Source organism: Lonchura striata, chromosome 5 (assembly GCF_050655825.1).
Source record: "Lonchura striata isolate lonStrDom1 chromosome 5, ASM5065582v1, whole genome shotgun sequence".
Classification (NCBI taxonomy): domain Eukaryota; kingdom Metazoa; phylum Chordata; class Aves; order Passeriformes; family Estrildidae; genus Lonchura; species Lonchura striata.
Genome location: NC_140707.1, coordinates 36209095 through 36236150, shown reverse-complemented (window position 1 = coordinate 36236150; position 27056 = coordinate 36209095). Strand labels below are relative to the sequence as shown.

Genomic DNA, 27056 nt, shown 5'->3' with positions numbered 1-27056 from the left:
CCTGCTGCGCCTTTTCTTTCTAGGCTGAGCCCCCAGCCTGTGAGACCAGCATGGTGTCTCTTGATCCCTCCAAATGAAATTAGGAAAATGGGCTGGCTGACTTGCATCTGCCCTATGCTGCACGAAGTGGCATTGCAGAGAGGGCGCATTTGCAAGGAGAAGTAATAAATGTAATTTCCTCCACAAATTAACTGAGCCACACTGGCTCCAAAGGGGTCGAAGAGAGAACAAGAAAAGAGCCACTGTCTGTTAAAATAGCAGCCCCTGACTTATCAAAGGAAATGGGATATCAGGTCATACTTCAAAACCTAATGACAGCAGTTCAGGAGATTTGGTCAAACCCATTTCCTTCGCCCAATTTTTACAGGGCACTAGGTACCTTAGAGTGAGCATGGAGCCCTCTGTGCCTTTGAGGAGAAGATGACTAAAGGATAGACCAAAGGGATGGAGAGGAGGGCAAAGCAGGGCACTGGGTTGTAACCAGCTGGCTCTGTTGGTGCCTAAAGTGACCTTGTGTAGAAGCAGGAAGAATTTCAGGTCGGCAGAATGTAATTACTCTGGTTGGAAAGTTGCCAAGATTCTGGCATTAACATCCCCATGGCTCTAAAAAATGCCACAGGGGCAGAACTATAGATTTCTCCATGACTAAAAAAACAGCACTGGAGAGGCAGAGGACCATGTAAGCTTTGTGAGCAGCTTGAATTATTATATAGTGTGGGTTGAAAGAGCAGTTAGGTTTTCCAAATATCTCTTTTAGCATAAAAAAACATGGATAAACAAAAGTAAAATGGTGGATATTCCCTTCCCCTCTCCATCCCCCCATCCCCCACACTTTCCTCTCTCAAGCAAGAAGAAATTCCCATAGAACTATAGCAAATACAACCTGGTAAAATAACACACATGGATTATTTCTCTTCCCCTCTTCCCCCACTGTCATTGCTTTTTGCAAATCAATCTCATTCAGGACAAAGTCTATAACAGACAGAACAATACTCAATTCTGGCACTATCATATCACCAGATAAAGACTGAGGAGCTACAGTGCCCCTAACAAGACAAAGGTGAGGTTCTTTTTACTAAGCACCTCCTTCTACTTTGTGACAGTTCAGAGGAAGCTAAACTGAGTGTCCTACACTTGGACAAAGTTTAACAGGACTTTCTGTAGCACAAAGGCAATAACACTATTACAGAGTATTGAGTCCTGTTGAATTCATTGACCAACAGAGACACTTTGTACAACCAGGTGTGGAGGTTTCCTATACAGGTCTTCAAAATCCAGGGGCCCACATCTGGTGCCAGAGGAGAGGAAGTGACACGCTAGGACAACAGCTGTATTGGATTATATTCATAATTCTCAGAAATGTACCAAAACACTTTCCAGCATGCAAACACTTGTGTTTCAGGATTAGTCTTGAAAAGGCAGAATCAAATTCTTCCCTTTCCTGGCACTCTCCCCTTGACCCACAGGGGATCAATCAGCTTGTGAGCTACAGACGAATATTTGCACACAATAAAGATTCAGAGCATTTGGCAGGGGCTCATTAGAGGAAAAAATGGCACTGATTTAGAAAAGGAGTGGCATTAACTTTTCTTCTTGCAAAAGGCAAAGGATGTAGGTTACACAGAAAACAGACACAAAGTTCTGAGAATGGGGACCCAATAGACAAGCCTGAGTGACTTTGAGAGCCCTATGGCATTGCTGCACACTGCATGTGCAGCCATGCTATGTGACAAAGTTGTGGCTATGCACTGTGACTTCCCTTTTGGGTCAGAGCTGTGTCTCTTTATGTGACAATTATACAGAAAAGCTTGAAAAAGCAAGATGGAATAGTCACTGTGACAACTCTCACATCTTTCTTTTCAAATGTTGTTTTAAAGCCCAGGCTCTGAAAGAAGACAATTATTAAATACTTGTATTTTCAAAGTTTGCATCTGTCCTTCTCCGCTATAGAAGAATGTAGAAAAAATGCTGGAGGCCCAAAACAGAAGCAGCAGAACTTAATTTTGTAAGTGTCAAAATTTCTTGGTATCATGCTCTCTAGCTGGCAAGATCGTTTGAAAGCCTCTGGGGCCTCCTTCCTCAGGAGCTTGCCTGACCTGCAACATCTAAACAAACATGCAGGAACACATCCTTTCATTGCTTTCCTACAATTTTTGCTCCTATAATTATGCATATTTTATGAAAGCTAGCAAGGGAGGTGAATAGTCTAACTCTCCACAAGAGCTGTCTTTTTCCCAAAGAAAAAATCTGTAAGTTTCCACAGTATTGTTGCTCTTGTTTGTACCTAAGGGTCTAATAAAAGTTAACCACTCCTGCACAGATTTTTGGTGGAAGTGTATTTGGTACTTTTTATAACAAGAAAAAACAGAAGAAGACTGCCAAAGAAACTCACATGACTGACTGCAAGTGATTCACTCAGTGCTATTTCTTGTGTACACATCAAGTTTTTCAGTCCCAGCATGCCCAGTCCTCAGAGAAGGGTCTCTCCCTTACTATATTTTGATTCACTACAATTGCATTTCTTCTGTAGCGTCAGCCCAAATTGAAGCCCAATTGTTCTGCATGCCAGAGAGAACAGTTCCATTGCCATTAAAAATGGCAGTCATGACATGTCTCAGATTATGCAAGGTGATGCCCTGATACAGAAAATACACTGAGAGAAGGGTAAGTGGAAAAAAAAAAAAAAAGCTGGAAAAATTGACTACAAGTTTGTATTTTAGGCAGGGAAAGGGAGCTCAGCTGGTGGCATTCCAGTACAGACCAACTTTGTTTCACAATTTAAAATGTGTTGTGATTGAAATTGTGATTGAAATACAGTTGTCCATACAAGCATTGCCTGCCTCAGACGTACTCTGTAATTCTAGGCCCTGCTGAGATTTTGTGCTCGTAATTGTTTGATAATGCTCAAGTGCTCAAGCAATGTATCTGCACCCTGAACCACTGCAGGTACTGCTTTTATAAATAACAATTTTCAAAGACAAGTATGTATTAATCAAGGTTCAATACTGAATTGGTATGTTGCCCCCAGATGGCAGCCTTTGAAGTATTCCTCAGTTCCTGAGGAATAAAGACATGAAGCAAGAGCAGCAAGAAATCACCAAGGTCTTCCTAGATGCTCCCTGTAAGGTCGCTGGATTGCAATATGATAGTCCCTGTGGAACATTAGGAAAGAGTATTTTCTTTTTTATAATGACAACAGTGTAATTTTTCTGGCCTCCCCATGAATGATTGGAGGTCTCACATTTCTGGATGATCTGGATTAGTGTAACTTTAATCTGTTGCAGCATTCATTCCATCACCAGCTCTGGCAGCAATCCAGGCAGAGGACAGAAAATCTCCAACCTTCACGTACATGGTGACAGAGCTTTTTCTGACTCAGAAATAAGCCTGTCGTATACTCCTGTTGGCTTTGAGAGCCTGAGATAGCCACACAACCATCTGCTACAGGTATCATTCTTCTCATTTTATCATACCACTATGTGACTCAAAAGCTACAGAGTAGGCAAGTAGCAGAACCAGGAAGATGTACTAAGTTTTTTACACCTTCAAAGAATAACAGCATTAAGCAGACGGCAACTTATATTAACTATTTTATATGGTTCTGGTTTGCATCAGTTTTAAGAAAAAGGTGTTGACTGCTTGAAGAGTCCATCATGAGAGGGGAAGAGGAAAAAAAAAAAATCAATACTCAGTTAAAAATAGACTCCCCCAAAAACCAGACTTTCTTTTGGTCAACCCAGTAAAATGAGAGCAGAAAATGGAGTCCTGCTGAACAAAACCTATAATTGTGGCACTTCTCAAGTGTGGTGGCAGATTAAACTGTGGTAGTTATGGAGCAATCTCTCCATCTCTTCCTGCATCCTTCTACCATGTCTCCCTCAGGCAGGAAGCTGCACCCTCACTGCAGGATCAGCTGCAATCAGGTGAAATGGCATAGCAGTTCCTGTACCACCATCATGTATCAAAGTCAAGTTCACAATGTGGATTTTTTTGCTATCTGCTGGTAATTACCAAGAGGTAAGATACTCCTCACCACCAGATCCTCTTTCCCACTTAGCAGAGCTGTTTAGGCTAGTTCAAGAAGATAAATTGTTGTTCTCTAAGAGTGTGAACACTGATTTTTCTCTTCTACTCAGATCTTCTCCAGCTAACACCACTGCCAAGCAACCATTTTGGGAAGGGACAGAACAGCTGAGGATCCTAATCAGTTCAGACATCTCAGCTTAATCTGTTGCCTATATACTACCTGCATCATCCCTACTCTGCAGCTCTTAGCACTTCTCTAGAGCTTTGGAGCACTGACAGACTTATAAAGTGTCCTGCCTTATGATGGCCTGACCAAGACTCAGGATGTATAGCAGAGTGGAATGCATTGTGAAGGACCCAAAAATTTACACCAACCTGTGGCTGCAAATCTTTCTAGCTCTTATTAAAGATTATCCTTTACAAGTATCCATTCCTCTCTCAGAATTGCCCACGGCATGACACAAAAAACACAATCAGTTTCGCTCTAGAGCTGGGGCTGCTATGAACAAGCCCCTTTAAAGATTAATTAAAAGTGTGCCATCTGTAAATAAAGCAACCTGTACTTGTGAAGGCAGACATCTTCACTAGGAAGAAAGGCTCTCAAGTCAAAACCAATAAAATATCTCAGTAGGACTATTGCAGAGCTTAAATTCCCTCTTTGTAGTAGCACACAGCTCTGTTGTTATATGTGCTAATGAATAGCTCAGCATTTTCAGACTAGTTAGTTAAGCACTACAAGGAATTAGAAATGCCTTGTGCCAGCCACTCTTTTCTATGAAGCCACTGGCAATATTTTTGTAGTAGTTTGTCTCTGAAGCCTTAGAAGTGATATTGATGAGCCTTCTCAGAGAAGGAGGGAAGGAAGAAAGTGAAAGCAGGTGTATTGGAGAAATAATAAAAACTCTGCAATTTATTTCCAAAAAGTCCCAAGATGCAATTTGAGCAGCAGCAAACACAGGTGTTGGGCAGCACTCTGAACAAGCACATGCAAATAAGGATGAGACAGAGACATGTAGAAATGTGAGTTCCCTATTCCCTCTTAGTCCTTTTGGTTATGTTCATCTGAAAAAGAACTGAGGCCAGAGAAAACAGTTAAGTATCTGTAATCAATAAAAAAATCAACTGCTTTGGAACAGGAAACTTTGCACCTCTCTGCTGTCTGAAAAAATAGTGCATGGGACATCTTTCACAGGAGATGCACAGTATTATTATGTGGACCAAAGCCAGGAGTCAAAGCCAGGATACCAGCAGAGAGAAAATAACTGTGATAAGCTATTAACAGCAGTTCAGTGGCTTCTAAGCTTAGCCTCACTTTTGCCAACAGGAAAGGTCCTGGATACTACTTCATTGAACATAACTGCCTTGAGCAATATAGCCTCATTTTTTGAGCATCTGTTTCACCTGCTAAAGAGAAGTGGTTTTGGTCTTGTATAGGCTTGAAGTGACAGCAGCCTTGAGATCACTTTCAAGGAAACTTACGGAGAGGGAGGCTCCTAAAAACATTAAAGCCCCTCTGCTTTTATTTCTGCATTCCAGATGCAGTTCTATTTGTCCCCTAAATAAACCCTTACTCTCTCCATTCTTTGACTTAAAGGGCTGGTGTAGAAGTTCCAGTACCTCTGTGGATCATTGTAACTAGTGTGACAGCCTCAATCTATGCATGGTGCCTGGGATTTCAGTGGCAGAAACAGTCCTGCTCAACCTCCCTAGGAAGGAAGCAGGCTCAGCAGCATTACCCTCTGCCAGCAGTCACATAACTATGCTCTACCAGCTAACAAATGCAGCTGCCTTTTGTAGAGGTTAACAAATCTGGGATGGGGGGAGATGGACACAGTCCAGACCCCATCTCTTCTCCTGGAAAACTCTCCTTCCCCACATGCAGATACCCATAACCCAGCTAAAGTCCCCTTTAAGAACAAGGGACACCTCCCCAGCCTCTGCTGCCTGACAGAGCCCATTACCAGCAGCCTGTGCTGTCACAGTTTCCCAAGTGGCCTGTGCAGACCCAAGTCCTGCCCCAGTGTGCCTCTGTTCCCATGGCAGAGAATTCCTAACCCTGCAAAAGTAGTGCACCTTAAAGTCAGCCCACTACCCTGCAACCAGCTAACACCAGGCAGGTGCCTGGGTAAAGAAAGATGCATCAACACAGTGCTCCTTAGGAGAAACATAAAACCCAAAACCAACTCCCCTCCACCCCCCACACACTTGTTTTTACTTACACTCTGATCAGTTCCAAGAAGTCTGTTTTTCACCCAGCATGCTGCTGTCAGGATACACACAGTCTCGCAGTTGACTCCCATTTGTCATGATTATTGTTTCCACCAAGAGAGCTCCTGCCTTAGGAATACACATTATCTTTACATATCCAAACTCTCAGCAGCATGAGACACAGTAAATTAAATAGCTGACTATTACCAAGAGATGAAAGTCCTTTCCCCTTTGTCACCTCTTCCCTCCCTACACATACCTTGTCAGATCTTATTGCCTGCTGGTGTCATCCACAAGCCAGAAGAATCAAATGCCAGCTCAGATGCATGTGAAGTTTCTGCCTCAGGCTTTTCTCTCTCTCTGCAGGGCTTCTGGGCAAGACCCAACTTAATCAGGGGTCACCTGTTCAACAGAATGGCTAAAAGCTCCATGTTTGTTCACAACGTCACTCTCTAACACAGAACATGGTTCAGCCATTCTCTTTCCAGAAAATAAATAGAACATGTTAATAAGTGTCCTGCAGGATAGCTTGTAGTGTTGCAGTGGTGCTAAATGAGGACAGTTATAGACAGTCTCTAAAAATCCAAGGAACTTGGATTTTTTTCCCCTCACAGTGACTAGTTTTCACTAACAATTGCAGAAATCAAATTAAAGAAGATGCCTGTTATATGAATTAGCATTTGAACTCTCATGTGTCTAATAAGTTCCAGAATCAGAAGAAGCTTTTCCTCTGGCCACAGCCTTCTCTCTTTTTCTTTCATGCAGATTCTCTAGTATATGAAATTTTGAGCATATACCATGGGTCATTCCCCATCATCTATTTAGGAGATTTACAGTAAGTCAGTAACTTTAAATGACATTTAGAGTAATGCCCCATCATCTATTTTCAGGAAATTTACAGTAAGTCAGTAACTTTAAATGTATGTGTCAAATAAAATTCCACTTGGCAAATAAATTCAGAAAGCATAGAGAAAAAAAGCCACAGGCACAATTAAAAAAAAAAAAAAAAAAGAGTATAACAAATGTGCACAAGCTCAGATGCCCAGGCATTGTTTCCTTAGAAACCAGGCAAAGGACAGGAAAATCCTGTCATGAACAGCAATGTCTGTAGCAAGGCCTCTAGTCTTAATAGTAAATCCTTGTCCTTTAGAGTATGAGCTCAAAAAAAACCCAAAAAAACAAAACAAAACAAAACAAACAAAAAAAAAATCCTCCCTCTCTTGGAGAGGGAGGATACAGCTGCAACACATGGACAGGAGTAGATAGTGATTGCCTTATAAGGTTCAGATGCTAAAATTAATAGTGACAAGTGATACAACTGAAAATGTGATAAATACTATCCTTGCAAAGAATTCAAGTCTGAATTTCAAAAATCTCCATCTAGATCTTAAATCAAGGAAAGGATTACCACAAAGTAAAGGGGTTTCATGAAAACTTGTCTATCATGTCTTTCAGTCCACCTGGGGAATAAATGGAGAACACCCCAATATTAGCACCCACATGTGTAAGGTTGTTTTTTGAGAAAAGTTCTTCAATCTAAATCCTTTGCCAGAAGTCATAGTAAAGGGTTAGTGTTATATGGCTTATTTCATATAGAGTCTAAGCACCCTATAGATTTCAAACAGTGAAAATCTGAACTACAGATCTTGTGCAGCATAGGAAACTGGTGTTATAAGATACATAACTCCAGTAACACTGCTCTAGAGTATTGCAGAGAAGACTTCTTCCTGCAAGGACCCTGGAGTAGCTGAGGTGTAGGCTTGTATGTGGCTGTGTCAGTGTGCAAAGGAGAAAAATTTGTTTGAAGAGCTGCAAAACACATTGAAGTGGGAAGTTGTTTTTTTCAGACAAGGTATTAGACAGTGCAAAGGTGATGCTGGTCCAAGGGAGATGGAAATCTTCTTGCCTTGTGGTACAAGCGGGGGAAATTGTCTCACAAAACAGAAAAAAAGAAAGTATTTCTGATCAGATTGGTCAGTTAGAGGTCTTGATCACAAGTGGACTGAATGTTCATTCCCAGCACTCTGGGTGCAGTCTCTGACTCTGGCTAAAATCTTAATCTGCGTGGTGGAGAGTGTGTGTACCTCCAGAGATCTTAACAGTAGCTGGAAGAAATTGGTTCCTCCCTTACTATTTCTTTAACTCAAGAGAAGGTGCCTGGTTGTCTGACAGTGCAATCTTTGAGCCAGTGGAAACGAAAAAAACATGAAACCTGTTCACAAGCTGATTATTATGCAGATCAGCAATCATTATCCTTTCTCTCATTACCTCAAATGCTTTCTGCCATCTGTTGGTAACAAACCTGCATCTGGCAGATTACCAGAGGAGCCCTAATCAATGGGTAATTGGGGTAGAGGATTGTGTGGACAATCCTGGCAATGAAAGCACAGAAAAACTTAGAGCAGGAGAAGAAAGTTTGCCCGTTACAAAGGTGAGATCCTACACCCAGCATTTCTCTGCCATTCTGACATAATTCCTTTTTGGTGGAAACTGTATGGAGGGGTTAGACAGAGATTTGTCACAGGCAATGGGATGAATTATACCAGCCTGTGTAACAATACCTCAAGCAAAAGGTTAATTTCTGACAGATTATGCCAGCAAGTGCTGCCAGGAGAGGCACAAGCAGAGCAAGCACAAACATGCATGAGTTTGCATTTCCACTGTTGCCTTTTAGAACCATCTGTTAATGAGACATAGAGGATGCTATGGACTCATTCAAGTAATGGCTCCTAATCTAGTCTCTCAGTGTCTTCTGATAGGAAATGCTAAAAATATGTCTACTGCAGGTTTTCCTTCTCCAGCCATGCATTCAGGGTTCTGCTCCATCCCACATAGTCCCAAGTCTTCATTACAGCAGCTCAGATCTAATATTCACATTATTCCTCTGGCTTTCAAAGGAAACAAAACTTCTATAATTGTATTTCTGTTGCTGAACTCCCAACAGAGACATACTGACAGATTTCAGTTAGAATTTCAGAATGAGGCAGAGTTTCCAGATTCCTACAATTTTTTGAGGGAAATGACATCTGAGTGGAACAGAGAAACTCAGACAGAATCACCAGCAAGGGAAAGAAAAAGGGAATTTGCTACTCTGCACCCATTGTCAGCTGGCTGGTCTGTCAGCAAATGCTTTGAGCTACTCTGCACATGAGGACCTGTCAAACAACTACCTCTGCTGATGTCCTTCTCCACCATGAGCACCTAGGAAGTAAGATGAAACTTCAAGTGACAATTGTAAAGATTTCTGCCAGAATAATATTTTACTGATTCACGTTTCAAAGAATGGATCAAAACAAAACCAGTACGGTACTGTTTGAAAGTTCCACCCTTCTGCCACTCTATAGATCCAGAGGAAATTATCAACCAGGAAACTGTTCAGCACATTTGACTCTCTCTCCCTCTCCAACTACATTGTAACATTGTAATGGTGCTTGAGATGTCAAGATACCTGAGTTTAATAATGACACAATAAACCAACAAGGCTAAGTGATCTCCCAGCCCTGTATCTAAGGGTGTGAAAAAGGTAGTATCTTTTTAGTATTTTTTCCCCTTTAGTGCTTTGCAGGCCAGTGCTGTGCTATGCCTGTTTGCACTGGCCCTGGCAGCTGGGAAGGTACATACACAACATCCCCTGCCCAGACACCACCCTAGAAGGGTTGCATTCATTAGTGCATGGAAGAAATGAGGAATTCTTGTAGTAAGAAAGTGGCCCAAAGAAAAGAAGGAAGTAGAAATCCCTATAAATATCCAAGTGCTGCCAATGCCCACGCATGCTGGGCTGGGATCCAAGCTCACTGTTTTGGGGTGATAAGAATCCATATTAGGGACTTGAACATGGGAGAGGAACACCAATACCCAAATTAAGATGTTAGTAGGATTGTGATTAAAAACCAACACCCTCGAGTGATCTAATATCCAGGCTGGGATGACTAAAATGTGACAATGTGAATTTTTATTATTCAGAGGGACTAAAAGGAGACATAGGAATGCAAGTGAAAGTTGGTTTTAGAAGCATGTTCCCAAGAGATACAGATCTTATTTCCTTCCTGCTATTAAAGGAAGGGGGCCTTTGATATGTACTGGACTACATAAGGGCAGAGAGCAACACCCCCATTTATTCAAATTGAACAACTTTGCTTTTTTTTTTTTTTTTAATTCAGTGTTTCAGGGACATTGCTGCAGTCTCCATCTAACAGCTGCAGCCTGCAACATGTTGCATTTACGTCCCCACTCAGAAGGCATCTGAACACAATAACTTCTCATAGACTACCAACTTGGATTGCTACCAAACCCCAAGGGTTTTGTATAGCTTGTAACCCATATTAGCTAACTTAAAACTTCCAGAGAGGGAACAGAAATAAAGCTGGTTGAGAGAGATTTGGCACACTGCTTTTCTGGGGGATTGTTTTTCTTTTGAAATAGAGATATTGTGTGGCCGATCTTGAAACAGGGAAGAACAACTCAGTCAGTTCTCTGCAAGATCAGTTTGTCAATGGAAGGAATAGTTTCTCCAGCCAACTTGAGCCTCCCATACTCACTAATAGTTTAAGTGAGAAAGATGGAAGCACAGTGAAAAGCCAAATCCTCTTCACATGCCATTTGTGGCACTGAAAAAGCAGTGAAAAAAAGACAAAAAAAATCCAGACTCAGTTCTTGAATATGATATACTATTGTGGGCAATTTCTGTAGACTTAAATCACAACCCTTGCTAAAACTGCAATCCCATTGCTTTGCTACTGAGATATCTCAGCACAGCTACACTGGACATGCAAGATATGGCATTAGTTCAGACAACACTGGATTGTCCTGCTGACACCTCAGGAATGACTCTGCTGTGTAAGCACCTGAGAGCCTTTTAAAGATCATGAGTATTTCCATATATGCACAGTATTCTTTAGGAAATAAAATCACCTAAAAGCCAGGTATGATAGTCAGCAGCCTCTAGGAGAGCTGTTTATACACCAGTGACCCTCTTGAATCCCAAGTATGCTGTCATACTCTCTAACTCCTCATTTCACTAATATAGGAGGCTTGTAGGGCATCCTCTGTGTCTCCTGCAAATTATAAAATCTGAAACACTTTTTCCTTCACAAACCTGTGATACTCCTGTCTATGACTCAGAGAAAAGTAGTACACTGTTCAGGAAAGAGAGACTTGCCAGAAGCAAGAATTTTCGCAGCTTGTACTAATTCAGCTGTATTGAAATAAGGATTGCAATACATCCATCACACTACCCTGGCACAGCTTTGGTCTGTATCCCATGTTTCATTCTTCTGAAATCTGAAAGCCAGTGAGCCTCTTGTTACCTTCTTCATATAATTATCTTCCTTCCTTATTTTTCAAACTTAGTGGCAAGGAGTGTCACCACTCCCCATGAATTAACCCTTTATTTATGTCAGAATCAAACATTTCTTTGCTAAATCAGTGAGCAAAGGAGGTGAAAGAATTAAGTGAGAGACAAAGGTAGCCGCTAAGATGGTACTGGTCCCAGTGATAGAAGAATCAATAAAAATGATTTTTTAGGTATCACCCTTGACTCAGGGTCTCAAATGAAGGTAGTCAGTTCCAAAAGTGTCCTAATTTCTGAAGAACAGGATAAGAAGAGAGCATTTTGAACTTCTGCCCAAGGTCCTACCTACAGATTTTTGTTGACCTACTGAGAGCATTTAACCTTGCTCTGACCCAAACAATGCAGATGTGCTGAAAAGGACTCACAGCAATATCTATGTTGTGTGCAGAAATCCTTCCTCTTTTCTCATTTTAACATGAACTTCTCAAATTGTTGATTTCATTCAGAGCAGAACCCAGGGCAGGACAAGATGCCTGGTAGGCAAATAATCCACACCTTTACCTTTGGTTCAGCTGCCACAGCACCAAGCAAACAACTCACAGCTGCTAAAACACCATACTGAACCACTCAATTTCATGAAGTTACCACTTTCCAGGAAACCTCTCCATAAGGGTACAAGAGCTGTTCAAGATTCTTCTGAAAACTCCCTTCTGTTTCTGTGACCATGCTGCAGAGAAAAACAGCTTTCAGGGAGAAAACTCTGATTCTACACCAGCAAAGAAACTACTGCCAGAGTCTTGTCTTGCTGCCTTCTGAACACTGCTACACATTGTTCCACTGCATTGTCTCCCAGCACTGGCTGTAGGTACCAATACCAGGTGCATCCAGGAACACAAGACATTTCCCAATCAACAGCCAACAACAAATTTAAGAAGATGCTACTTATAAACAGAAAAGTCCACATTAATTGATTTGCACCCCCTCAAGTTCACAGAAGATGTCATTTCTGTTCACCCTCCATTAGATGTTTCCTGTACTAAAATACTTTTTGCTTTAGAAATTCTGTCACTGCTAGTCTTTGAAGCATATATTGAGGATTACCATAAGCAACTTAGCGGAAGAACATAGAAAGATGACATGGCCCTAGTTGTTCCAATCTCATTAACTGGGCAAGCAGGCAAGTGTTTGAAACAGACTGCAAAACATAAGGAAATATGTTTCTTCCAAAAAGGCTGCTCTGAGACAGTCATATTGTGACACACAGGCAAGTGTTCAACAAAGAATTGGGGCATCTAGGAGAGTAAGCCTTGAGTCTCTTTCCTCCTCACCCAACCACTGATCAATTCTCTCAAACAACATGAGCTCATTTAATTCTACAGTCCTGTTATCAAGGATGGCAACATATTGTTCAACTTCATATGGAATGTTTTATTTAGATCAATGATACTGATATCTTGATAGCTACTGTGAGAAAAACTGGACAACAGATATTTTGCTAAAAATGTGGTAATTAGTCAAAGACCAATTTTTTATTACTCATGCCTTCCTAGGCTCTTAGCAGAGAATAAGTATCTTGTTCACATGGTGAAAAACATGCAGCAGCCATCAAACACAGCCAGGGCAGCTGCTAATAATTGTCATGCAGAGTCTGTAGAAAAGAGTCCTCCAAAACTAATCCATCAGACTTTGTGCTCCCCTTTGCCTGTGACATTTCTCAAAACCACACTGTGTACCTCACTTTTAATAAATGTGTGAAAATAAAAGAGAATCTGTAGATAGGAACAACTTTCTTGTGAACCCAGTTTCACAGTAATAATTTGTTTACTAGAAAATCTATTCAGCATGTACACACAAAGAGATAAAAAAAAGACTGTTGAATAACTGACTAATTGGAAAACACAGATGTCTGCTTAAGCAGAGTCCAGCAGCCTCCAAGTTCAGGCTGTGTTCTGAAGATCATGCCCCATGTCAATTAAGCAGCACATGGATTTAAATTGCATGAGGTAGGGAATATCTGGGTTTGGACACCAAACCAGTTGTTCAATCCTTTTCCTCTTAGCCATTACCTACAATGAACCATTCAGGATAGATCATGAAATGAGGAGTAGGCTATAGTTCAGCTCCTCTGGAACACTTACATGGTAATAAAACTACCAAAAACTAGTATTCTCAGTTCAGATGAAGCAAACAAACCATGTGTTAAACAAAAGACTGTATCTAATCCTCTTCTGAGGACAACACAGCCCACAGCCAACACAGCAGGAATATATGAACTCCTGCAATATAGAAAAATGCCAGAATTACTACCTGCCACATATCAGGTACAGCCTGTATGGCCCTTTATAAAGCAAGGGTATTTATGTGGTGCTAGGAAGCACGTGATGAAAACCTCTGTGCAGTGAGGCACCTGATATCATACAGACTCATCAGTTGTGCTTATTCCCACACCTACCAAACTTTGCAGCTCAAGTTTTGAATTCAAACACCTCTCCCATCACCACAGGGGCCTAGAAGCACTGTAGCAAGTCTGAACCCAATACAGACACGCTGCAAGTTGGAGACTCCTCTACTGAGCTGCCCCTCCACGGCAGAGTATAGGATTAGTTATAGATGTACTTGTAAACTTACTGAGTGCTCCTGTAGCTTCCCTGTTTCTAAGCAACCAGTCCTACTCAAACAAGCTGCCTCCAATACCTCAGGCCATGACAGAGAGGAAATGCCTGAGCCCCTTTTTCTCTCCATCCCAACAAGTTTCAACGGGCAGAGTCTAACAAGTTTGTCTAATCCTTTTCCCCCTCCTTTCACCTCAAAGCAGCTGCAGGCCAGGTTGCTTTGAAATTCATACCCTATATAAGTAGCCTGATGCCTTTCCATGAGATCTGAGAGTGAAAAACCCAAACAGTGAGTTGAGGGGGAAGTACCACAAGTCTCCAAAATCACAGTATTACCGTAAAATGCAAATCCCAAAGGGTTCAGAAGGTGTAAAGTCAGGACTGGGCATAATCAGAGATAGCAGACAATTTAGGAGCTGAATCCATGCATAATTACAATGAATTTAAGGAATGTCTGAAATGTCCCTCTTTCAAGCTCTAAGCTCTTCAATTTTAACAAAGTCCTTATTTCAAATGATTTTTTTTTTTTCTTTATCACCTCAGCATGAGAAGTACAGATCCATCAATATCACAGTTTCACTGGAGAAACTTCTCTAAAGTCAGATACATTACGTTTGGGCAAATTATTTTACAGAAACCACCATTCCCTTTCCCTTCTAGTGCATCACTTCTTTCATGTACAAAACCAACAGAAGACCCTGGACAGCCCCTCTATGCTTTGTAGATGCCATAAGGTTCTCTCATAAACACTACACATACAACAATGAATCACATCTTACTCCATCTATTCTGGAGAAAAATACTTAATCCATCTCAATAGTAACACCTTAAAATTCAAAAATAACAAAAATATTGTCAATTTCAAACCTCAAACTTCAGCTCAGAACCCTTACTGTAAGTAAGAAGTCTAGTTTTAGTCTGTCTTCCCACAGCTCAGTACAGGGTTGTTGGATAAAGTGATGCAAGGAACAACAGGCTTCCCATGAAACCCCCACTAGAAACTAAGAATTTGCACTTGTAAACATAGAGAATCTATATGTTGGCATTGACAGGGCAGGGGTGAATGGGAACTACCCATTCCAAGAAATACATGCTAATACATGACTACAATCTGAGTCAAACTACACCTTATTTTTATAGAATACAAAATGTACCTACTCCCTCTTGCTGTTTTACAGGGATTATGATGCCACAACTCAAAAGGTAAAAGCAAACATACTAGCTTATCTGTTTATGCAAGTCAGTGTCCAATGTCATATTACAAACTCATCTTTACTGGTGCTTTTAAAAAGACAAACTAAATGTGAACACAACCAACTAAGGAGCTGGCTTACACTCTGCTGTCACAAGAGTATGAAGAGGAAACAAGCAGATGACCAGACCCAAGGCCACCAGATTTTGCAACTCCAGACCCAGGGATGATCCTTCTGCAGTTTACTAAATCAGTCAGGTCTATAGGGAACTTACACTAGAATACAATTAAACAAAAGAGGTCACACCTTAAACACCATGTTCAGTCTCAGGCCTCTCACTACAAAATACTGAGGTGCTGGAGCACCAAAAGGTGTCCAAAGAGCAATAAGGCCTCAGAGCACAAGTCCTAGGAGTGGCTGAGGGAACTGGGGTTGTTTAGAGTGGAAAAAAGGAGGCTCAGGGGGAATCTTATTGTTCTTTACAACTACCTGAAAGAAGGCTGTAGCAAGGGGCCAGTTGGCCTCTTCTTCTAGGCAACAAAAAACAGGATGAGAGGAAATGGCCCTTAAGTTGTGCCAGGGGAGATTTAAGTTTGGATATTATGAAACATTTCTCCACTGAACGAGTGGTCAGGCACTGGAACAGGCTGTGCAGGGAAGCTGTGGAATCACCAGAAGGCATATGGATATGGCTCTTGGAGATGAGGTTCAGTGGTGCATTTGGCTATATGGGTTAGCGCTTGGATTTGGTGATCTTAAAGGTCTTTTCCAACCTACATGATTCCACGATTCTATGATGCTAATTTATTAACAGAGTAAATCCAAGTTTTGATGTTCAAAACAATCAGTGATCTGTGAGCTGAAATTGCCATTTAGTTAAAGACATTTTTTTAGCATCTTTACCTCCAATCCTAACACCAAGTCCAAGCTACCTTACACCAAAGGCTGTACACCTCTCCAAAACTACTGGGATCCTACTTCAGTTCCTCACTTTTGTGCCATTCTTCCTTCTGCTACAGAACACTTTCAGCTGTCTGCCGCAAACTTCAGTATTTAAATGGTCAGCAATGACATCTAGTGGCCGGTTAAGAATTTGCCTTTCTAAATGCCCAGCCTGGGCATTCATTTTTAGAAGGCAGACAGAGGCCACTGCTTTCAGCATTTCACTTAGCTGCTGCCAACTAGAGGAAGTGCATCCCAAATTCTCTACAAATTCTTTGAAAATACACACCACTGTGTCCCCAACTCAGAGCATTTCACCCCGTCCCTTGCTCAAAGCCTAGGAGAGGTCATGTAGTAGGCACAAGTTTGCTCTAGGCCTTGCCTGCACAACTGAGTTTCTTCAGTGTAGACGTTGCCACAAATATTTGTTCTGGGTACACAGGTCTGGGGCTTCCATGCACCCTTTTGGTTGTGCTGTTCTTCAGCTGCATTAGGCTAAGTGCTAAGAGTTATTCACACAGACAAGGACAAGACCCAAGGCCACAATTTTTAACAGCTGGTACAGTTCATTCATAGCTTAAAATACATACAAAGGACTGCAAGTTCTAAAATATAACTGTGCTGAAATTACAAGGAGAAAAGATAAAAATGCTATTCTGAATGCAAAGAGGAAGAGATCTCGCAGATTAGATTTATGGGAGAACAGTAAGCAGCTGACTTCCCTCCACCACCACAAACCCACCCCACCTCCCCAAGAAAAAAAAAAACCCTCTACCTTTTTCACTGAGTGATGTTGCAAAATTGCCAAGAAGCACAGATACATGGTTACTGAAACTTTTTGAAGCATGTGACAATATAAAGAAAGTTCAGAAGAGACCTTTATGTACCTTTTTGTATTACTGGCACTAGTCATTTAATCACTGCTGCAGTCTTTACCAGCAGTAACGCTCTCTATAATCTTGAAAACAAATCACTTAAATTATTTTTCAGTTAACAATGAGGAAGAATGTTAACAGTGAGGAAGAATGAGATTTGTGGTACATATATCTGGTGCACATGCCTACAGCCCACAGAGCATATCACACACTAGTCATTAAAAAATACCTACTTCTAGTTTTGTTAACTAAAACCTATTAATACCCATGAATGGAATCAGAGGTGCATTTCCCCACCACCCAATCTCAGGCAAAGAATAGAGGGGTTTTATTTACTTGCTCTGCCTCATTTCCCACAGCTTCTTCCAATACTATGAACAAGCAGATCACTCTGCAATGGTCTATTTAGTGATGTGACTTCTCTAGCACAAACAGGAAAAGAATGGAAGACTATAGTAATTCCAATATACCAGGAAAGCATCCTGTAAAAGCCCAAAACAGATGGAACAAGTATTAAGAACATGTCAAAATAATCTAAAATTACCCCTGCATCAGAATGAGCTGACACCCATGTTCTGCTAAAGGGCAGAAAAACAGTCACTTACCTTTGACCAGAAATTGGTTCGGGTGGGAGGCTACTGTTGCTTTATAATAGCATGTACAACCTTAAATATCACACTGCTTACAGGAAAGATGATGATTCACAGGAGTGGCCAGTTATAACAGGTTTAATGGTAAACTTCAAAAGACATCACATTTAGCTTTCATCATAAATTCTTCTGCCAGACCCACCAATTTATTCAAAGCAAAAGGCTATGCAGAGTCAAAGAAAATCACAGCATGTGGGATTTTTGAACTACTGAAAAAGTGCTTTCTGACAATCCAGCAAACACACACTACGAGGTGGTAATGGGACTTCCCTATCCTGTTGCTCCATCAAAGAAAAGAGCATCTTGAAACCTTAGGTCTTCCTACTTTCATATCTGTTTTTTATTACTTGTGTAATTTTACACGGATAAAATTCAATCATTCCAGGCTGATGCACCAAACAAAAACAGAGATGTTCTTCTGAAGTTCTGAACTCAGAATTCTTAAGTCAGATCCTTGAGGAAACCAATACATATTCTCCTACAATAACATGAAGACCCATTTCTACAACCCTACAAACAGGGTAAGTGGTTAGGAGATTGAGAGAGGTATTCAAGACAAGTACATATATTCATGTGAGAGAAATGAGATGGCCTTTCAGAAGACAGTATTTTCAATTGCCTTAACTACAAGAATTGTGTTTTTTCTTTTAGAACATTCAATTCTTCTGTCAATTACTACCTTTGTGAGTCCCAAACAGCAAAACCTAACTAAAATCTTATTTTCATAAGCAAAACAAGGAACCTTTGTTAAACTGCTAATGATAATTTTCTCTCACTCACAATGTAGTGATTTCCCAGCTACCTTCTGGGAAATATTTGCCAAGTTGGAGCAATAGATAGATGCATTGACTTGCAGCCATCTCCAAAAAGTGGAAGGCAAAAGACTGTTTAGGCACAAGGTACTAGCTTCAAAGAGCAAAGCAAATTTCACACCAGCAGAACATTTCTGTAGACTACCCTTGAGCAAACCTCTGACTTGATCTTGAGTCTAATGCTCAAGTGTAGCTTGAAGAGAACCACAGCAAGATATACAAACAGATTGTGCTCCTGCTTGCAGAGTGTCAGTTGAAACCTTACTACTGCATCTATCAGTTTTGGTTTGGGTTGAAGAGAAAAACAAGACCCACTATACAAAGGCAGTTATAGTAGAGACAGGATGGAAAGAGGAGTGGTGAATAGGCATTTAGAGAAACAGTACCTACAGAAAATCCAAATGTGCTTGGTCTCATGCATAAAGCTTGTGAGAAAGAGAATTATACACCTTCAATTGTAGGCAAATTACTTTTATAATTTTCCTGCAAAATTGTATAATTGAATAATTGAAAATTATACACATTCTTGTATCACATTGTGTAGAAACATGTATTTGTGTAGCATGATGTTTACAAAATATAAATATGTAAGAGCTTCTGTCCTTTCACATTCTTTCTATGTATGTGGTTATAGACTCTCAACAAAAAGGAAACAGAGGGAAATTCTAGCTTTGAAAATGATTAATGAAGACTACACTGCTTAGTGGCCTTCACTACCTTTCTCTTTCATCTTGTCTTCACCAAAACAAATACCACACAACGGGGCAGATAAATCACAGGCTGTTCCAAATTCCTGCTGGACAACAAGGCACACCATTTAGCTTCACACTGAGGACCTCAGAAGAACTGCAAGCAGAAATATCTGCTAAATATATTCCAGTAGGTTAGCTCTAAGTATTGTTAAAGTTCTTAGACAAGCATAGCTATATCTCCACACTTCTCAAGACTAGTTCTCCCTAACCCTGGTAAAAAGACTGCACTACTCTTTGTTTAGAGTTGCACAGAAGTCACTGTGTTCCTGCTCCTGGAGGTTATATCCCCACCACAGAAGCTTCACAATTTGTTTCACAGTTGAAGATTTGGAAAATTACAGCCAGCTTTGCATCTCCTCTTCATACTTTTGGGGATCAATAAAAGGCTTGTCAATGGACCGGATCATCAGCTCACCACAGTACACACACTCAGCTGCCACAATATCATCAATGTCAGCTTTGATCTGTTCCCGGCTCTGCTGCCCCTTCCCCAGGCTAATGGTGTCTGCGTCCTTGGAACGATGGTGGCTCTTGGATGGCTGGCAGGTAGCTGCCAGCTTCTTCTGAAGATCTTCAAGTTTTGCCTGCTTATAGGCAGGAAGGCTAGAGAAAACTGCTTGGAGGAGACAGTCATAGTGAAACATGTGACCACACAGGAAAAGGTAAAAAGGGCGGTTTAGAAGTGGAAAGTCACAAGCAGCACATTTTTCCTGAGGCTCCACAGAGCCATACTTATTTCTCATTTCCTGGATGTCCTCTCGGATCCTCTTGGCACTCAGTGTGGCTTCCTCCATCTCCCTTTTCAGCTCCTCAATGTGTTTGTTGTAATCCTCTAGGGAGTTACAGATTGCCTCCTTGAAATGGTCAATAGTGACAAAGTCTGGAAAGAATGGTAGCACATCTTCAATCTTCAGCAGAGCACAGCTGGAGAGGCAGGCCATTGCCTTCTTGACATCCTTCTCTTCCTGAACAACATGGCGAGCAATCTTCAACCACAGCTTCTTCCGGAGTTCCTCATCGTCTTCAGGAAGATCTGCACAGGACTTGGCAAGATCAACATCCACCTAAAAGTTGGACAGACAAGGAAACAGTTAAACTTCCCTCTTTGTTTATCCATCATTCAACTTCAAAGCCTGCTGTCCATTTTAAGAGGCATTTAGAAAACCTCTATTGCTATCTCACTGCCTAGGACTGCACTACTGGCCTGCTCCTTGTTTCCATGGAAAACACCTCTCCTCTCCACCAGTACTCCTCACTGAAGATTAGCTTGCTACCCAACAGAGAATAAAGGCCAGCTCAGAAAGGGCAAATTCATGTTACAGTATCTTTGCTAGCCACACATTTCAGTGAAGACACAGCAATTCCAATAGAAAAAAAATCCCTGAAGGTCAGACTAACCTGACAAAGGCTTCTGTGATAAATACCAAAGCTAGGAATATGTAATTAGAATCCTTAACAATAGCTATACAAATCTTGCATAAACGTAGATATGTTAAAGGTATTTTATATCAGAGACTGAGCTTGAGACAGACAGTACTCCTCCTTGTTCTTTCTACGCCTCCATCCTCAGTTATGGCTTGTCAGTCAGCTGCCTACTTAAAACAGTTGTGAAAGCACAGAAAAATGTTAAGAGCCAGGTCATTCTTCCAAGCCCCTGCACAGCTGCACAGCTTTGATACCAGTGAGTCTGTCCAGCTTTTCTCAATGCTCTGCTGCTCAAGGTAACTTGAACAAGCTATATTCCTGTGTATCACAGCATGCACAGATACACATATACCTGCAAGGCGAGATCCACAGCCTCCTCATATAATTCCATCACTTTGTAAATGTGGACACAAGCACGGTGGTGCCCATGCTCTGCACACAGGCGTAGTGCATACTTCAGGTCATAGTGGATCCTGTTTGGGTTGGTTCCTGCTTGCTCCAGGTATGACAGCAGTGAATCTGGCCGACACAAAGCATAAAGAGACAACAGGTAGTTGTGAATGGCTTGCTGGGTTTCCTCCAACTGGTAAACGCAGAACTCCATATATCTAATGGCTTCATTGATCTGCTGAGTGCTGGCACTCTGGCTGTAGTTAACAAGGGCTGGAATGAGGTTCCTGGCATCCAGTCTAGAGCCCATAGAAATCCAAGCATCAACTACCTTCTTGGGAATATGTTGGATGAGAACTGGAGAGAACTTGTAGAAGAGTTTCTCGTCTCTGTGCCTGGACAGCACATTTAGAGCCTCATCATACTCGTCATGCTGGCAGTGGTGAGCTACTACACGCTCATAATCCTGCATGATGACTGCAAAGTAGACCATGTGCTCTGTGTCGCCATGGCTCGCCAACAGCTCATAAATAGATGCCCGATTATTAAAAAGACAGTCTTTGTTTTTAGGACTGCTCAGGAAAGTGCGGAACTTCTCCCGTGTATCCAAATAGAGATTTCGCTGTGAGGGATCTCCTTGCAATATGCCCAGCCAGTTCAGGTACAGCTCTGTCAACCACGTGGTCAGCAAAGTGGTCTGTGTCTTCTCTGAAGGCTTTAGGTTACTTAGCTTCTTAATCAGAAACTCCATCAGGGCCTCTTCTTGCTTGGCTTCAATGAACTTCAGAGCAATTTCCTCAAAGTAGTTCTGCGTCAGTGCATAACATTTGGCACTGTCCAGATACCTCTTGTTTTGGAAACAGTGCTCTGCCTCTTTGGCCAACACAATGTCAAGACACTCTGGACGGTCCTTACAATATTCTTTTGCTAAATCAAATTTGTTCATATTCATATACATCTTCCACACATCTCTAGATTCCCGCTGGACATGGTAGCGGAACACTACTTTCTCAGTGTGGATCCATATCTGCTGGACTGTGGGATCTTTAATCATGCGCGTCAGCAAGCCAAACTTCTCCAGGAACAGATCCTGAAAAACAACCTGTCCATTCAGAGTGCAGACAGCCTTCACCCGGTCAGACAGCAGCAACAGAAAGTGGAACTGGGTAAGTACAATGGATATTGGCTTGTTCACAGTTATGTCAATATCAGGAGGATAAACCCAGACCCGTTCATCACTCAGAATTGAATCAGGACGACTGTAATCCAATGTACCGTACAGAACACCGTTTCCCATCATCCAGGCAAAGGAGCGTGGGTTGGAACGCAGTTTCGGAGTGTAAAAGGCTATCTCACTGAAACCCAAGTTGGCTGGAAACTCCCGAAAGCTGGGCAGATGGTCAGCATGCACAGCAAATATGGAGCTGAAGCCTTGCTGCTCTGTCCCTTCAGGCACTTTGCCAACAAACTGAAAGAGTCTCTTCCTAGTAGTGGCTATAATAAAAAATTTCCCTTCTATCCCTCGTTCAATTTCCAAGCAGCAGACTGGGGCAGGGCCAGATTCCTCCTCCAGAGTGTAGACCTGTCGGAAGTACTGGTCAGGGTTAGTGCTGAAGAGGCTTCCTTCGCTGACAGAGATTTCAGCCTCATAGATCTGCCCCTGGGATGTCCCCACCAGGATAGGCCCTGTGTTGGTTTCTGAACCAAGAAATTTGTTCCAGCCCACACTTTCAATCAAGTGTCCTTTCCAGCGGGAGAGTGCCCGCACTTTCTGAACACTTCTGTTCAGGTAGAGGCATTCACTGGTGTTCAGAGCAATCAGGAGATGAGAGCCTGCCAACAGCAGAGGGGTATGGGAGGCAGAAGGAGAGAATAAATCAAGACTGTGCCTAAGCAAGCCAAATTCCTGAAGCTTCTAATCCTAACATTTGATAAACTCCAATATCAACATACTTAATCCAAGACTTTCCCAAGCATTCATGGGAATGTGGGGGATTTCTATGCTGGATCAGAACAGTAGTCCATATGTTGCAATGTTAAATAACTGGTACCAGATGCTTTAACAAGAAGGTATTCTGTTTCAATAAATGTTCTAAGCATAAACACTTCCCAGAGCTCCCTCCTATCCCTGGCAGTTGGCGAGAGATATGAGAATCGCTGTCCAAATTTTTGGTTAGTTTTTCTAAATCAGTCTAGGCTACAGTGAACCGCAGATGTTTTATGGCCTTTTTTAAAAATTCCTATATAAACCATACAGCAGAGAGTGACTGCAAATCCTACTTTGATTGGTTTCAGCTCTGCTCAGAATGGCTTAATTGTTCATTTCAGAGTCTGAAAGCACAAGCCTGTGCTTCACCAATAGCAAAAGTGCAAACCAGTGCGCAGGGGCCCTGGTAAAGAGTCTGGCACACAAAAGATTGATCTGTTCTCCTTATGTACAAAGCAGAAAGAGAACTCCTTCACAAGCACTCGCTCTGCTCTGTTCACTGTCTGCAAATATCCATCACCCACTGCCTCACCTGTGTGGTCCAAAAACATCTTGTAGACTTTGGCTTCATCTTTGCGTCCCAGCTCTACCTGATTAGGTTCATCTGGCTTCCCAAGATCAATCCTGCAAAGAGAAACCATGAAAGCATGCTGCCAACAAAAGTTCACATACCTGTAACTCCTCACCTGTTTTCCATATTGAGCTTGTGGCTTTTTATCCAGTTTTCAAATGTAAGTTCTCTAACAACTTAAGGAAAAAAATGAAGGCAGGGGAAAAACAAACAATAACTTCAGGATTCTGGCATTACCTGAGAAGGGTGTCTTTCCCAAGGCTCATACAGAGCTGGTTAGAGGAGACCACTAAGCTGTTAATTTTCTCAGGAGGAGCAAAATCGATCCTCTGCTTGTTAAATATTGGCGTTTCCTTCTCCAGTCGTGCATTGACATACCCTGGAGAATGAATGTAAACACTTAAAAACTGAACAAGACAAAACCCCACAACAACCCCAAACTACATCAAAATCCAGACTAAAAGACTAACAGGATTGTGTCCTGCTCCAAGTTTTACTGAATAGGAAGTCTGCTCCATGTAGCAGGAACACAGAGAAAAAAACTCTAATTCTAGTCCTACTGGTATTGAAAAAGACAATGTAGTAGTGCTACTAGTAGACAAACCCTTTAATTGTCTATTCCATCAAGGCTTTCTCCTTGCCTCTGCCTTACCTCTAGACCAGCTACAGGATCCTTAAAATATACTTTTTCCAGAAGAAAGATGCACATGTAGGAAGAAACAAAGCAACCACAACCTGAGTAGACAGCCTTTTGCTCAGCACATGCTTTTTTCTTACACATTGATCCACACCTTAAACACCACCCATTTACACAAGTCTGCATTCCTTTATTTCCAGTTAGGTAGAACTGATGTTCATCTTTTCAGATTAGGGAGCTGCAACACCACAGTTTAAATTGGCTAGTATGAACTGCATTTCAAAACACATACAAAAGATACAAGATCCCAAGATCTTGTATCCCAGTCTGTATCCCAAGATACAGATTCACATGATATCACAGCTAACCAATAAATACCTATCTATTTATATATATATAAAAGGGAAGGATTACTCTGGAAAACCCACATCTTACCAGATCATCAAGTCACATTTATCCAGGTAATCTGAAATATTTTTCAGACTGTTACCTGGCAAAGCAAGGCTGATTCAGCAAGGAAACTTAGAGGCAGGAAGGAAAGCGAACAAAAGCACCTGTACAGAGGTAAGGATTTAGAGTTACAGAGAAGCTGTTTATGGTTTAATTCTGTCATAGTTCTGGATTTCAGCATTCTGGGCTCTTTAGGCCTCTATCTGTTACATTTATAACACCCATAGGATTATCACCATTAACATGAGGATTTTAGCTATTGTCCCTAATAGGAGAAGGATGAGCTTCCTTAAGATACAGTTCTCTATGAGAAGGAGATGTCTATTTTAGAACATTAACTCCTTTCACCTCCCTCATCTTGTCCCCAGTGTCCCTCTTCTGTTTAATCAAGATTCTATTGCAGTGTTTCACACCCTGATTTCTGGGCAAAGCTGCATATTTCCTCAAACCTTTTAATCTCTCCAAAGATCTAAGATCAACAGTATGGTCTAGTGGGTCAAAGTAGGCTTTTTAAAGCTGGAGCTACAGTACTTGAAGTTCACAATGCAACAGAACTTTAGGTTGGACAGAGTCACTGCTTATTTATCAACAACCTTGAGAAACAGTACCTGCAGTTTAACAAGCACAGGGAACAACTCCCTGAAACTGAGGAGTAAGTTTCAACATCTTCCAAAATTGCAAACCTAACCTTAAGGACTGCTTTCAGGAAGGTAACTATTGTATCTTTTTACAAAATAAATTTACTTAAACTTCAGATTGTCCACAACTTTTGCAAACCCAAGCTTTATTAAAAATTGCCTGTATGGCCTGACTGAAGAATAACTGAAATCCTGATTAGGCTGTGCCTTTGGAATTAAGCAGTTTCCCAAACTTCCTCTGCCAATATCAACTGTGAGCAAACAGGCAGATTTCTCAACTCTAAGACAGCCATGACTGAAGCCAGTGTTGCAGCAGTCAAGAAGAAAAGCTGAGTCCTGGAAAATTTATTTTCCATGACACGACTTGTCTAACACTGTTCTGTACAACACCTATTCAGGCCACTTATTCTGTATCTAACATTACACAACAAAATAACCATGTATGTCAAAACAAACAAGCTACTTCAGTACCTAGACTCCAAGTAACTGCATCAGTGTATTTATATTCCATAATACACATACCATGACAGAATTTATCAATTCTTAGCACATCGATGAACCTCACAACCCAGTTTCCCCAAAGGTTACCAGTGGGCAACACTATACAAGGAAAAAAAACTTGAAAGAATGTATCCATGTATTTCCAAACTCGTAAGCCAAAAACACCAGCTCTGCATAGCAGCCGGTACTACCATGACAATACCAGGTAGAACAGAATTCTCTCATAACCTACATTTCCCTGCTGCACTCAAAAAACATTGAGAGGTGACATCTAGTAGAAAATGGTAATTGAACCTAAAAAATCTTGAATTTATCATGGAAGAATAATGGAATAAATTTCTCTGACATGAAAGAAAAAACGGAGTGGTCATCACACCGTTACTTTACACTGATAGAACACCTCTCTGAACAGTACAGTACACCAAAGCCTCACATCACTTGACAGAAAAGTGCAATAGTGATACAGACTGTTTTGTCGGCCACCTAGCCATTGTCTAGTCAGTCTAAAGCAACCATTCTAGACAAAGTCTTTGCTAAACTGCGCCTTAGCTAGGAAAGGAACTCTGTGCAGGAACATCTATAATACGGAAAAGCGCGGCTTCCTCGGAGAGGAGCAGAAAAGAGAAGCAAAGCGTGGGGATGTTCCCAACGCGCTGCCACAGCTGCGCGCTGCCCAGGGCTCCGCGCAGCGCCTCAGGCCGGGGCCTCCCGCACACAGCAGCGCCGCGCTTTCGCCGGGCTGGCCTGCACCACCGCTCTGCTCAGCCCGGAGCCCAGTAACACCTCCCACAGCAAGCCCTGGGAAAAGCACGCCGCCGCCGAGCGCTCTGCCCCACGCACCCACAGCGACACGCCTCTGCCAGGCAGCACCGCCCGGCGCGCCCTACTCCCCACCCGCGGCTGCCGCCTCGCCTCCCCGTCTCAGCAGGAAGGCCGCACACGGGAGGCCCCGGCGCACACGTACCGGAGTGCGGGATGCCCACGCTGGCGCGGCCCTGCGGCACGGACACGGAGCGGTGCAGGGAGTCCTCGTACTCGTCCAGGATGGACGCCATGGCCCCGCGCGGCCCCAGCGCGCCGCGCTCAGCTGACCCGCG

At 42.0% G+C, this 27056-nt stretch overlaps 1 protein-coding gene and 1 long non-coding RNA gene across 2 annotated transcripts; both read right to left on the bottom strand.

The window, feature by feature from the left end:
* Nucleotides 1-467: 467 nt before the first annotated feature.
* LOC146767324 (uncharacterized) lies at nucleotides 468-7456 on the bottom strand. Its single transcript, XR_014956008.1, has 2 exons — nucleotides 6494-7456; nucleotides 468-6363 (listed from the first exon to the last, which is right to left on the bottom strand). It is a non-coding gene; the product is annotated as an uncharacterized LOC146767324 (long non-coding RNA).
* A 10400-nt stretch (nucleotides 7457-17856) lies between these two features.
* Nucleotides 17857-27056, bottom strand: VPS18 (VPS18 core subunit of CORVET and HOPS complexes). The gene is made up of 5 exons (XM_021533448.3): nucleotides 26924-27056; nucleotides 23971-24112; nucleotides 23695-23786; nucleotides 21138-23008; nucleotides 17857-20424 (listed from the first exon to the last, which is right to left on the bottom strand). The coding sequence occupies exons 1-5, from the start codon at nucleotides 27012-27014 to the stop codon at nucleotides 19696-19698; spliced, it is 2925 nt and encodes a 974-aa protein (XP_021389123.3). The 5' UTR covers nucleotides 27015-27056; the 3' UTR covers nucleotides 17857-19695.

What these genes read in the sequence shown, in the direction of transcription:
- VPS18 (XM_021533448.3), bottom strand. Translation starts at nt 27,014, where the DNA reads ATGGCGTCCATCCTGGACGAGTACGAGGACTCCCTGCACCGCTCCGTG. An exon ending in GGGAAAGACACCCTTCTCAG is followed by an intron (nt 23,787 to 23,970) that starts GTAATGCCAGAA and finishes TTCTCTTTGCAG; the next exon opens with GATTGATCTTGGGAAGCCAG. An exon ending in CTGTGGATCTCGCCTTGCAG is followed by an intron (nt 20,425 to 21,137) that starts GTATATGTGTAT and finishes TCCAACTTTTAG; the next exon opens with GTGGATGTTGATCTTGCCAA.